General features: G+C 43.0%; 1 protein-coding gene across 1 annotated transcript; it reads left to right on the top strand.

The window, feature by feature from the left end:
- Positions 1-2,944: 2,944 nt before the first annotated feature.
- On the top strand, positions 2,945-13,147 carry fbxo33 (F-box protein 33). The gene is made up of 6 exons (XM_030719282.1): positions 2,945-3,514; positions 6,764-6,874; positions 10,216-10,376; positions 10,463-10,671; positions 10,854-11,151; positions 12,490-13,147. Exons 1-6 carry the CDS (start codon positions 3,081-3,083, stop codon positions 12,753-12,755), a joined length of 1,479 nt encoding a protein of 492 aa, XP_030575142.1. The 5' UTR covers positions 2,945-3,080; the 3' UTR covers positions 12,756-13,147.
- Positions 13,148-14,029: the final 882 nt, after the last annotated feature.

Genomic DNA, 14,029 nt, shown 5'->3' with positions numbered 1-14,029 from the left:
TGTGATAGATTTATGGCAGATGTGACGGGACTCAAACCTTCTACAAAGTTCAGCTTTTGTCTCATGAACTCTGACCTTAACTGAGACCAGTGAGCCCTGCAGTTTTTTAGATGTTGTTCTGTGTTGTTCTGTGACATCCTGGATGAATCGTTGATACCCTCTTGGAGTAATTTGAGTAGGCTGGCAAATCCTGGGAAGGTTCACCACAGCTCCAAGTTTTCTCCGTTTGTGGATAATGGATCTTACTGTGGTTCACTGGAGTCCAAAAGCCTTAGAAATGGTTTGTAACCCTTTCCAGACTGATAGATGTCAGTGACTTTGTTTCTCAACTGTTTCTTTAGATCGTGCCATGATGTGTTGATCTTTGAGCTCTTTTAGCCTGTTTTACTTTGTCAGACAGGTTCTATTTAAATGATTTCATGATTTAGCAATTCTGTTAGTAATGAGGTCTGGGTGTGGCTAGAGAAACTGAACTCACCTTTCCAAAGAACGTGGTTAATCACGGTTAATTCAAACTTTAACAAGAAGGAGCAATTACTTTTTCAGACAGGCCCAGGTAGGTTTGGATAGCTTGTTTCCCTTAATTAATTAAATCATCTTTTAAAAACTAAATTTTGTATTTACTCAGGTTATCTTTGTCTAATATTAAAATGTGTTTGATTATCTGAAACATTTGGTCACTTTAAGTTTAAGTTAGGCAATCCTGCATTATGAATATAAAATTTCTCTAATGTAAAACGAATAGACATAAAGAGGTTTAACATGTCCATCAGAGAAATGAGGGTATGGTATATAAGGAATTGAACATAAAATAAGCACATTAAAGAAAAGAGAAGAAAATGAATAGGGGAAAATAATTGTTGGTTTTGCTATACATATTTCATCTCTTTTCAGAGACTTCATTTTTGGGGTTTCCATTATAGTTTCTAGGCAACACAGAGGCGTAGTGGTTAGTACTGTTACCTCACAGCAACAAGGCCCTGGATTCAAATCCATCTGAAATTCTGGAGTGGTGGCCTAGGGGAGAAGAAGAGGGTTCATCACTGAGAGGACCCTGGTTCAAATCCTCGGGCTGGCATCACTGTGGGTCCCTGAGCAAGCCCACCCCCCCCAGGTTGCTCCCCGGGTGCCCTTTGGCTGCCCTCTGCTCCATGCTGTGCTGTGTGTACTACATACTCCATGTGTGTGATGGGTTAAATGCAGAGAATGAATTTCACTGCATGTATATGTATGTGACAAATAAAGCTCTTTCTTCTTCTTCTCTTTCTTAAATCATCAGTGTGGAGTTTGCATGTTTTCTCCGGGTACTCCGGCTTTTTCCCACAGTCCAAAGACATGCAATTAGTGGGGTTAGGTTAATTGATTATTCTAAATTGCCCAAAGGTGCAAATGGTTGTTTGTCTCTCTGTGTTAGTCCTGTGACAGACTGGTGTCCTGTACAGAGTGTACCCTGCCTCTTGCCCTATAGCAGCTGGGATAGGCTCCAGCCCTCCAGCAACCCTGAATTGGATAAGCGGAAGAGAATGGATGGATTAGTTGCCTGGGAAGATGGGTGGAGACCTTGTAATTTTATATTCTTCATTAGGCCAGTTTTTACCTGTCTGCCTGAAAAAGGCTGATGGGGTATTGTCATCATTCCGCTGGGCAGGCGGGGGATAACCAACTTTGTGAACAAGAGAACCCGAGAACGAGGTGGTGTAGGATTTTCAAATTGATACGTACGTGCAGCTATTAAAAATCTCAGATGAATATTGACACTCCCGGACACTCTGGAATTTGGTGACCTTGATACAGTTCATACATTTCTTGTTTTTCATGGTACTCAGTGACATAGTGTAATATGTAGCTATACAAGTGCCACTGTTTGGTCATGTATACTGTCATAACATAAGAGCATTCATATGTTAAGGCTTAACATTTATATTATAATTTCTGGTAACATAGTTGTTTCAGAGGTGACCCAGCAGACAGGGAAATTTTTGGTTTGTTTCTTAGTTTATTTGTGGCTGTTGTGATGTGTAAACTCTGGGATTTTAAGTAATTGTGAAGGTTACTTGGTTTTGCCAATAAAAAAATTATGATGGGGGGTGAAACTCACCTGGCAGGGTCACTGTCAGTGGGGTTTTTTTTAGGGCTAATAAAATAACTACTGATTCCCTTATAGGGTTGGAAGAACATAATTGTATGCTCTTCCATGCACTAATAAATGAGTCAGTTACAGTAGTAGTAGTTAAAATATTGAACACCTGGAGAAAGACATGAAAGAAACAGCAACACAAAAATCACTGCTTGGTGACTCTTGGTTTAAAGTGACATGATTTCTATTTAATTTCTATTTAAGTCTGAAATTTTACTGCCAGGAGGCTGAGGGGTTGAATTTGTATTTTTGTCTTCTATAATGACATCAAAAATAAAACTATTATGACTATATGCCCGACGTTATTACCATTAATCTTTTGCTTCCAGACCTTTTCAGGTTGGATGCAGTTGAGTGGTCAAAAATATGCAAAATTTTATTTTTGCAAGACTGCGTAATGTATACATTTTTTTCATACTGCGCTGTTCTTTCTGTCTGCAGAGTGAACTAGAGGGGGTGTGTCGTGCTGGAAACTTACTCCAAAATAAAGATCATGTGGCGGCTCAAGAGTTTTTTCTTTTCAACCGAGAAACACTGCCCTCTAATGGAGCACGGCAGTATGGCAAAAATAACATCACCTCCGGACGAAACCATTCACGTGACAAGTCTCCGATGCAGTCACGAATTACCCAAAATCTGGTGAAAATATAACCAAACCCACAATATGGTGGAATAAAAATAACAATAATAAGAAATAAAAAATTAATACAGTGGCGACTGTTTTGGTAAGGTTTGTGGGGATTGTTTTGGTCCCCGTGTAATGCAGCGGAGTGGTGCGTTCCAGTAGTATTGAAGGCAAAGCTAGAAACGGTTTGTTTTCGCCGAGAGGAAGAAACGTCGCCGCCGTTCGTAGCTGCTCCTGCGTTCCTAAATTAACGGTTGTGCCATTTCGCTTATATCTGGTTGGTTTTTCGATAGCAGTTTTTTCTTTATTAAACTCGCCATGGCTCTGTGCGGGGGTGTCGGAGCCATGGCTTTGCCCAGCGAGCTCATTGTCCACATATTCTCCTTTCTGTCCGACCGAGACAAGCTCCGGGCCTCGGCCGTGTGCTCTCGTTGGAGGGAGTGTCTGTTCTACCCCGCGCTGTGGACCGAGCTCAAACTGCGAATAGGTGGCGGTGGATGCTCCAGCTCCGACGAGACCCCGAAGCTTGAGTTCCTCATGCGAAAGTTTGGCTCTTTTGTGCGAGAGTTGCAGTTGGAGCTCGCACCGGTGGAAGGAAACCTTGGCCACCTGAACAGCGACCCGTCGTCCGCCAGGATGGACCAACCCCCAGGTCCTGATAGCGACCCGCAGCACACGGAGCGATGGAGGAACGCTGTGGCCACCTACTTGGACCAGGTGTTATGTGTGTTCACCAGCATCCGAAACAATAGGTAATGCTAACACGTCCCCACCGGAAATATCGGTTTGGGTATTTTTTTAATCAGTTTGAAAAAACTGCTTGACATGTTCTCCTGTTTTGAATTTTCTCTGGTTTAGGTGCGTCGCAGTAAGCTAGCAGCTGGCTAGCGCAGTTAGCTATAAACAAACCCTGGCATTAGGAGTTACGTAATCATGTCAGGTCTTTGCAGTGGCAGCCAGTGTTATGTACCTGAAAGCATTGTTCGTTTATTAGCACAGCTTTACATGCATAAATCAAATAGTAGTGTCTGCACGTCTTTTGTCACCTGCCCTATTTTACATGTCTCATTATGGTCTCTCCATAGCAGCAGGTACAATGCAGCACTGGTGGAGGCTAGAAGGCTTTGTTGGCTGTGACTTGCTGATATCAGCACTGACACAAACACACGCACACAACTATACAGTATGTGATATTTTTAGCTGTTGTCCCCTTGTAGGATGTGACCACCTTTCAGAGAGACACACACACCTCAAAAAAAAGTGAGAATTTCTCCTGGTCTGTGAAACGTTCGCTGTTAACTTAGGATTTCATTGTAGCCCTTGTGTTACACCTTCTCCCTTATTCTCTATAGTGCTTTGTGGTGCTGACGTCCATAACCCTGAGAGTTGCTGTAAATCTACTAGAAGGGATTGAAACATTTGAAATCTTTTTGAGTTGTTTAAGTTTATAGACAGACTTAAACTGTGTCCCACTTCCGTGCTTGTGTACAGATTTTCTAGCTGGTTGGTGTTGGTGGGCAAAGCAGAACAAAAATGGATGAACTTCTTCCAGTGATCTCCTCATGATGATGAGGCTTCAGAAGTACCTATAAAACATGGTTTCTTTTGTGCACAGCTTGTATCATTTCCAATCAGTGTCGAAATGATTGGGACTGCAACATTTAACTTCAGAACTCTTTGTCAGGTGGTGAAAAGTCTGTTTTTCTTTCACTTAGTGCATTGAGCCAGCTCCACCAGCACTGATGTATGTTCAGAATAATGAAAACAGACAAGTCGTTGTTCCTTTCTAAGGGCACTAAGTAGCTGCACATGAGCCTGTGAACCTCAACTCTCAGTCAATACACAGGAAGTGGGTACATCAAGCATAATGTGCGCTTCACCTCGCAGGTAGGCCTGTGCTATGTGTGGTTGCACTGGTACATGGGTGACATATATATGGCGATATATTCCCTACTGCTTTTTGAATTGGCTGACTCAAAAATGTAAAAATGTTAGTCTACAACAAAAAATGTTAACAAAGAAATTGGGAAATGTGAATTTTAAGGATCCACTTATTGTGGAATTCTGGGCTAAGGCTGACATTTAAAAGAAACTCTTTAATATGGAATGGAATTAACACCAATCAAGCATAACATTAAGACCACCTGCCTAATATTGTGTTGGTCCCCCTTTTGCTGCCAAAACAACCCTGACGCATCACAACATGGACTCCACTAGACCCCTGAAGGTGTGCTGTGGTATCTGGCACCAAGATGTCAGCAACAGATCCTTTAAGTCCTGTAAGATGTGAGGTCGGGCCTCAATGGACTGGACTTGTTTGTCCAGCACGTCCCACAAACGCTCACTTGGATTGAGATCTGGGGATTTTGGAAGCCAGGTTAACATGTCAAACTTGTTGTGCTCCTCAACCCATTCCTGATCTTTCAGCACGGTGCATTTTCCTGGGAAATAGGGAAATAGGAATGCTGTTTCCATGAAAGGGTGTCTGTGGTTTGCAACAATACTTAGGTAGGTGGTACGTGTCAAAGTAACATCCACATTACTGGCAGGACCCAAGGTTTCCCAGCAGAACATTGCCCAAAGTGTCACACTGCCACCTCCTGCTTGCCTTCCTCTCCCATAGTGCATCCTGTTGCCAGGTGTTCCCTGGGTAAGCGATGCACATGCACCTGGCAATCCATTTGACGTAAAAGAAAATTGATTCATCAGACCTGGCCACTTTCTACCATTACTCTGTGGGTCCCATCTGATGCTCACTTGCTTATTGTTGGTGCTTTTGGTGGGTGACGGGTCAGCTTAGGCACCCTGACTGGTCTGTGGGTACGCACCTCATATGCAACAAACTGTGATGCCCTGTGTATTCTGACACCTTTCTATCAGAACCAGAGTAAATGTTTTCAGCAATTTAAGCCACAGTAGTTCATAGTAGTGGATTGGACCACATGGCGTAGATGATCCTCAGTCTTCCTTCCTTGGACCACTTTTGATAGATACTGACCACTGCAGACTGGGAACACCCCACAAGAGCTGCAGTTTTAGAGATGCTCTGACATTTTGGCCCTTGTCAAACTCACTCAAATCCTCACACTTACCCATTTTTCTTGCTTCTAACACCAACTTTGAGGACAAACTGTTCACTTGATCCCTAATATATTATTAACAGGTGCCATGATGAAGAGAATCAATAGCAGAATAAACTGTTTGGCATTGGCAGAGAAGATTTGTCAAGTTTTTTATGGGCGCAAACCACAAATGTATTTTCCTTATAAATGTGGCTCAGTTTAAGGGGAAATTATCCGGCTTTCCAACAGTATAAGATTTAGAGCCAAGATGCATTGTTACAACAAAGAAATAATCGATCAAACACAAATTTCCTTACTTCTTGTGCTACGTTTATTTATAATTAAAAAATAAATCTATTAACATTTAGCCAGCACAACACTGATGTAAAACAGATAAATGTCTGCCACCAACACTGGTGAATGTCTTCCTATTTGCCAGTAAATCAGTCCCTCCCTTGTCTGTTTGTAATCGGTGCTGTAAGAAGTTGTCCTTCATGATTTTCACCACATTTACGTTAGTGAGCTTACAAACATCTGTCAAAAGAGGTGTAGATGGCCTGTTTGAAAGAAGGTAATTGGCTGCATTGTGACCTCTACACTTACACTGACTGCATCAGTGTTTGAACGCATCAACTTTTGGCCTATACTCTGCTGCTTGATCTTTGCCAGTCTATTTTGGGTGCCAGGGTATAAAAGGCTTTCAACGGCACTGGAGGAGAGTGCAGGGCAGCCATAATTCTGTGCCGGATAGAAAACAGTTCAGGAGAAGCAGGGCTAAATTACATTGAACAAAATGGCTGCAGTTGGTTTAACAGGTGAAACCTTTGTAATTTGGTTTGGTTTGGAAGACTCATCGTACAACCTGTTGTTGATGCAAGTGTTTTTGTAGTGACTGCAAGTATTTTCTAACAGTGTGTGTCTGTCTGTCCATCTCTTTAGAAACCTGCAGAAGCTGAGTCTGTATGGAGACACCTATATTCTCCAGCAAGAGGGACAACTAGACGGCTCTCACCTGCATCTAATCCACCAGGGGGACAAAAAGATCAATGAGTAAGCCTAAGCATCAAAACATGAAAGCAGCTATCACTAAAATGACTGAAATAGGTTTAGTGGTTGTTTCAATCCTTGGAGAGTGTTTGCAGTGTAAATATGGTAGGTTTTATAAGAATTCAGCCTTATTGCAGAGCATTGTCTAAAAATATCAACTATCTAGTAGGGGTTGCATGAACTAGTCAAATTGTCGAGTAGTCAATTCTAGGAAATCTCGTGAGTTTTTAAATTTCATGTCGACTAGTTGCAGTCACGTGACTGCTGGCGACAAAATGGATTCCAAACAGATGGTAGTCGAGGACGAGGAGCAGGCCGAGTTTTCGCACACAGCTAGAAAATCAACAGTGTGGAAGTATTTTACTAAAGATGACTCTTCTGGATCAACTACTGTCACGTTACAACTTAACAACTACCGTCCATCCATCCATCCATTTTCTTCCGCTTATCCGGGGCCGGGTCGCGGGGGCAGAAGCCTAAGCAGAGAAGCCCAAGCTTCCCTCTCCCCAGCCACCTCCTCCAGCTCATCCGGAGGGACCCCAAGGCGTTCCCAGGCCAGCCGAGATACATAATCTCTCCAGCGTGTCCTGGGTCTACCACGGGGCCTCTTCCCCTTCCCTTAACAACTACCGTTACATGCCAAATCTGCAAAGCTGTGCTGAAGTACAACAAAAGCACGACCGCGATGCACAGTCACTTGAAAGGGTTTTGAGCAACTTTTTGGGCCGCATTACCAGAGCGAGAGGCGATCAGCAGCACACTTCGCCACTGCTGCAGAAGAGGTCCGTGATTCTTTTGTTACCACAGATTCCCACCATGGCGAACCCGCTGCAGTGGTGGGCCAGCAATCAGGACAGATTTCCCCATTTGGCAAAACTCAGCAGCAGGTATTTAGCTGTTCCGGCAACCAGCACTCCCAGCGAGAGGATTTTCTCCCTTGCTGGGAATAATACCATTACACGAAAACAAGCAAGCTTCATCCCACTCATGTTGATGCTCTTGTTTTCTTAATCGTAAACCAGGATCGAAAACCAAAAACTGTAAGAGGAGACTGACAGTGAGTGAACTTATTAAACCGGACCACCTTTTGTTTGGTTTGTCTAAAATAGGCATGTTTCTTTCACTTTTGCAGCCTAATAGTAATTTTTGTTTTCCTGTGACTTATTTGCAGTATGTTAATGGTAGAGCATATATATATATATAGGCTCCCAGTGTTTTGTTTGTTTATTTATTTATTTGTTATTCTGCATAAGTAACGTTTTATCTGTGAATATGGGTAATAAAGCCTGTAAGTTACTGCAAAGCATCGTGTCTCGAGTTCGTATGACATCATAGGGACTAGTCGCTGTCGACTCGACTTTTATCATGTTGACTTCAACCTTAAAAAATCTGAAGTCGTGCAACCCCTACTATCTAGAGGTCTTGATAATTAAAGCTGCATGTGGGTGTGAATGAGTAATATTTCCAAAATTGCACCTTCTTCTTGGACTGGAAACGCTGCAATGTTTGGTGTATCTGAATGCAGTTAATTTACAAAATTAAGAATAAGCAGTTTGTCATCACAGGGCAGACCACATCAAGCACACTCGGTGTGTGTCTAGTTTCCTGCCTGCAAACTGTATATGGTGTTATGCAGCCTAGACTGCTAAGATGTAGACCCTCTGAAAGAGGCTGCAAAAGGTGGTGATTTAAGTAACCCAGTACCCAACTTCTGCCAATATGCTAACTATTGGCCCTGATAGAAAGTTCTGAGTCCAATCAAATCTGAAGTTATGTTAAAGCTAGTGTTTCAGACTTCAGGGAAGAAGCATCATTTGGTGATGGCCAGTGTTCATCAAGAGCTTAGCAATCAAGGCAATTTTAACCTTGTTTTCCCATTTATTCATGAAATTAGTGATTATTTTAGGTTGGTATTAAATGTAACCTACTTTATTATAACTTCATTTTGCGATGTGAGTGAATGCAAGCACACACCTCTGAACTGAGCAGAAAGCAGATGAATTAAGCCAGTGCAGAAGTGCCACAAACTGCAGCCACAGCCAAGTTTGGCTTTAGTGGACAGTTCGACCCTGCATAACAACTCTGAGGGGGATGATTTTATATACTCTTCCACCTGGATACTGATTGAGAGGTGGCCCAGCACAGGAAGTTGAGCCAATCAGTGACTCCAAAAACTAAATATGCCACTGGCCGAAATGCTGATGTTGAAGCTTTAGGTGATGTGGCTACATCCATCTTTTATGCCTCCTCTGAATTTAACACACATAAAAACAGATCGAAACAGTCGGCAAAGTAAGCCAGGAAATGTTATGATTGTTTATATGTTCTGTCCACTTCTGGTTACTAAGTACAACAGGCCAAATCATTCATTGTATGCGAATTAGGCCCGTCTGCTCTTATCGCTTACGCTATTTCTTATCATCTTTTGCTGGTTTTGTTTTTTGTATTTGGGCCACACATTATGCATTATGGTGGAGGATGTTCAGATAAGTGCATGTTGATCCACTCCCTGCCCCAGCAGGGACAGTGAGACTATATTAAAACAGGGTTGTGCGATCTACATCATAGTGTAGGTCGCCTTCATGGGATGTCTGTTTTATTGCTTTGGGTTTTGGGGGGGTTTAGAGGATAGGTCAGTGCCTTGCTTGTTTGTTTTTGGTCCTTCAGCTCCAGAACATTATTGTCCTGCTGAAGTTTGTACTGGTGTATAGTGACAGCCACATGAATGTAAGGGTCCCAGGTTCCTCAGAGAACAACCCACTGTAAAAGGATGATCAATAATATTCACCTGACTGGCGACGGGTTTAATAGTTGGCTGGTTGGTGTTTGTGTCGGGATTACTTGCAGAGTACATGGACCATTGGCTTTCCAGAATAACATACGCATCACTGCCGGCTTTATGCCTTTTCCTTTTTGCCTCACTAGTATGTGTCATTTATAGCAGCTGGTGTGGATTTGTTTTGCAGCTGAGCAGTAGTTCAGTGGGTGCTGTTATATAAAAATTAGATTTTTAGTGATTTCAGTGTATTTTGTGTGCTCTGTGTGGTTTGTGTTGTAGATCAGATCTGAGCTTTGAATTGGCCGTGAAACACCACATGCAATGCACCAAATTTCCGTGTATACCTCCAACAATGTGAGTGGAGTGTATGTCAAAATTGTTTGCTCATTACCACAACAGATCCATTTTAGGCTTACATTTAAATGCATAATGTCAGCACGTTTTTAAAGTGTATGACCTGATCAAGATTTCTTTTTTCACTCCATTGTCATGATAGATTTTTATGAGATTTGAAGGTAGCTGTAGTCATTTTGGTTTAAATGATCATCTTTCTCTCTGTCCATAGAATCCAACAGTTGTTCATGGAGGTCCTCTCTAACAGCAGGCAGCTGAGGTGGTTGTCCTGTAGCTTCATGCTGGGTCTGGTGACTCCCTGTTCTCTATCCTGCCTGTCCAATCCTTCAGCTGAAACCCTGCAGCACCTAAGTTTACTGGACCATCAGCTAGGTATGTCTGTTGCATCGTGTAGTTTTGTAAACATTATGAATATAATGTTGAATAACTGAAGGTTTGCCTCTGAAATGTTTCCTCAGGGCCTCTCATCTCCCCGTCAGAGTTGGATCGCCTCTCTAACCTTCGATCTCTGGCTCTGGATTTTACTGACTTTACATCTGAGCTTTGTGCTTTGCTGACATCTCCACGGCAAACTCCACTTCATCGCCTCTCGCTGCTGCTCAACGGAGCCACTCTGGAGTTTAAATCATTAGAAGGGACTGCTACAGAGGATGACTGGAAGGCACTGGTACTGCAGTGTTCTGATTGTGTATTGTGGCTTTTATTTGATGCTGAATTTCTACTGAAATGCACCAATGTACCCGGTGTAGCTGTTTGACAAAACTGAATACCAGATTTATGGAACTCAATTGTGACTCTGTGCATTTAGCAAATTGTAGCATATCAGTAAGTTTACCCGGTCCTCCCTAGGTTCGTGTGAGCACCAACCTGCGAGTGTACATCATGGCACTGGAGGTCGACAGCTCTGAGCTCCTCAGGGTCCTAAAGCCCAGCCTTCCCCTTGAGCGGCTTCACCTCGACAGTTACAGCATGCTGGTGACCGACGCCACGTTGGAGCTCATCTCCCAGCAGTACAACAAAACGCTGACTCACTTCCTTCTCCTGAGAGATAGCCCTGACTTCCCTGACCTCAGCGTCAATCGTAACGAAGACCCTTTGGTCCTCTTGGCATGGAGATGTACTCAGCTGGCTGTACTGGTGATACATGGTGAGTTCAGTTTGTTGTTTCAGTAATATAAAGTGACCAGTGGTGTATGAGATCTGTGTAGACGATGGTAATAATTAAATATAAGAGAGGCCTGTGGAAGAATAGCTGACAATCTGCAGAACATTTTGGTGCAGTAAGCTGTGAACTTAGTGTTGTGACACCAGCCTAATATTTGGATTGTGAATGGGGCTGAATAATGATAAGAAGCCAGTCAACAGACCATCGATTGAATTCAGATCAGTGGCGGATGCTGGTCTTTCAAGCAGGGGAAGCTCAATTTCGGCCTACATCATAAAATGTGTCGGTTTATTTATACAGCAGCACCCGCTGGACAGAAACTGCGATAGAAGTCAGAAAGAGTGATAGAAGTCAGTCTCCAAACACAAGCAGCTACAAAAAACCCACCAGAAATAGAAGCTCGATTTGTCTCTAGTCGTTTTTAACAAAGAAAACGCCACTAAGAGGATTAGGAAAGTCTCCGGTTCAACTCAGAACAGAATGGAAAATTTTAAAATGCTCCCACAGATGTTTACACCAAAAGATCGCTGATTCGCTCATTTCGCTGTCAATCAAAAAGGGATTCAGCCTCAGACAGATCATCCAATCATCATGCAGAAGCTGAGCGTCCGGGCCAGCCGAGGCCAGCCCACTGCCCCATAGACCCCCAGAGACGCTGAGCGTCCGATGGGCGGGACAAAGCCCAGCATTTATCCAATGACTCGTCTCTTTTCGCTGCACTCTTTGCTTCGCTATTGAACTCTGTAGACGCTCAGCGTCCACACTGTTTAAAGCACTGGGAAGCTGCTTGAATGAGTGAGAGGAAAGCCGCGTCGTTACCAGTGATAAGAAGCTGATTCTGAACAAAAGTTGAGCGCGTCGTAGCGCACATTTAGTCAATGACATGTACACACAACAGTATATGTTTGATCACCTATTTTTTGACATTTTAGGGGAAGCTGAGCTTCCCTTGCAGTCTTAGAGCAATCGCCTCTGATTCAGATGTGTGCTACACTAACCATCAGCAGCAGAGCACTGGCTGCTAGCAGGAGAGCTAATGTAGCACAGAGGAAGCCAGCAGTAAAGTGACTGCATAGCTCAGGGAAACTGCAGAGTTCAATGGCAGTTGTTTTGTCACTGCTGTATGCTGTATATAAAAGATAGAATTTAATTTTATTTATATAGTTCCAAATCACAGCAGTCACCTCAAGGTGCTTTATATTGTAAGATAAAGACCCTACAATAATTACAAAGTGGGTATAGTTTGTGTCGGGCGTTTTCTGTATAGCATATTCATTATTAGCCTCGGTATTTGAATTATACGTCCCTAAATCCCTTTAGGTTACACTGTGTGGTCCCATAACTTGGTGGCCATCTCCCGACTACGCGGTTCCAGTCTTCGTGTCCTGACCGTCTCCGAGGAGAGCATCGACTTCGATCCGGACCAGCCAGTGTACGTGGAGGGCGACCCAGTTCATAACCTGGTCAAGGAGGTTTCTCTGGGCCTCGGCCGTGTCTGGCAGCCTTGCCTGGATTCCAGCGTGGTTTTGTCCGAACCCACCCAGCACTTCCACCACGAGCTGCACGCCTTCAGCATGGGCATGTAGAGAAGGGATGGCAAACCCAAGACATCACAGCCTAAACTTTGTCAAGACCAGACCAGACCAGACCAACATAATGCAGGTCAAGAGTAGACCGAATGAGAAATCTAACGTGGATCTTAAGAGCGGTCCATAAATTATATTTATGTGAACTGACGTGAGCTGATTTTTATTTTTAAATTTTTTTTCACAATCAAGTCTGACCACTTTCCCACATCTTCTTGCTTTGCTACTCTTACTATCCAGTTGGCCAGTCACTTGAAAAACTGATTCAATTTTTGGATGTTTTAAATATATACTGCGGTTAGAAGTATTAAGTTAAAACTGGATTGCTAATTAAATTTGAAAAGCATTCAGTTTGAATATGACTCTGAGATCTCAGCTGGCAGGACTTCACAGATTTCAGTTTGTGGGTCGTGTTGCAGCTTCCAGCGCCTGCTCAGCTCAACTTGGTCTGGTCTGGGCTTGCCCACAAGTATTCAGAGCTCTCTCCTTCACCTTAATAACCTCTGGAGCATCTGTGTAATGTACCTTTTTTTTTGTTTTGTTTTGTTTTTTTTGTTTTTTTTTGTTTTTAAATTGATTTTTTTTTTTTTTTTATTTGACTGTTTTCCATCCCTCCCTGCTCTGTGTATAACCCTATTGGGTTTTTTTTTTTTTTTTTTTTTTTTTTCTTCCTGCGTGGTGGTTCCCTTGCCTGTATTGGCTTTGTGTGTATTTAAATACAGATGTATTATTATCCTGCTCACTGCAAGAACAGGACAGGCAGGCGGGTTGAGTGATGGATCGGAGGGAGTCAAGAAGGGTTGTGTGTTCAGACACAAGCCATTTACTTTAGTTCTGAAAGGTTTTGGGGTTTTTTGTTTTATTCTTTTAAACCAACCATTGTTCTGTGTTTGTCTGTCTGGAGTTTGCAAACTAACTGATCAGTAACTTCCTGGGCAACACAACCATAGCTGCTTCTTCTGTTGCTCCGAAAGAGCACCTCATGCACTTGTCCAGTAGTTCGAGAGCCTTGCCAGCCGGGTGGAAAAGCTCCACTGTGAAATGGCTGTGGCTGCTGCTAGTGAGTTTTAATGTAACAGCCGTGTCAGCGCCATGACTGATCATTAGAGTGGCAATTCAAAGCCAAAATATTTTAAGGGTTTTGAGATCCTTACCGTTGGTGTTAAGGAGAATATTGTTACATGCTTGTCGCCAACACACTTTGCACCCTGCTCACTAGGTGACTTTTTAGGGAAACGTCAGCTAAATGGGAATCCCCATCTTCTGTCATTCAG

The sequence above is a fragment of the Archocentrus centrarchus genome, chromosome 22 (genome assembly GCF_007364275.1).
Source record: "Archocentrus centrarchus isolate MPI-CPG fArcCen1 chromosome 22, fArcCen1, whole genome shotgun sequence".
Classification (NCBI taxonomy): Eukaryota; Metazoa; Chordata; class Actinopteri; order Cichliformes; family Cichlidae; genus Archocentrus; species Archocentrus centrarchus.
Note: the sequence above shows the minus strand (reverse complement) of the source record. Positions and strands in the feature narration are given on the sequence as shown.

Excerpts from the sequence above, each read along its gene's own strand:
- fbxo33 (XM_030719282.1), top strand. The coding sequence starts at position 3,081 with ATGGCTCTGTGCGGGGGTGTCGGAGCCATGGCTTTGCCCAGCGAGCTC. Across the intron at positions 6,875-10,215 it reads GGGGACAAAAAGATCAATGA|AATCCAACAGTTGTTCATGG; the intron begins GTAAGCCTAAGC and ends CTCTGTCCATAG. Across the intron at positions 11,152-12,489 it reads GGCTGTACTGGTGATACATG|GTTACACTGTGTGGTCCCAT; the intron begins GTGAGTTCAGTT and ends AAATCCCTTTAG.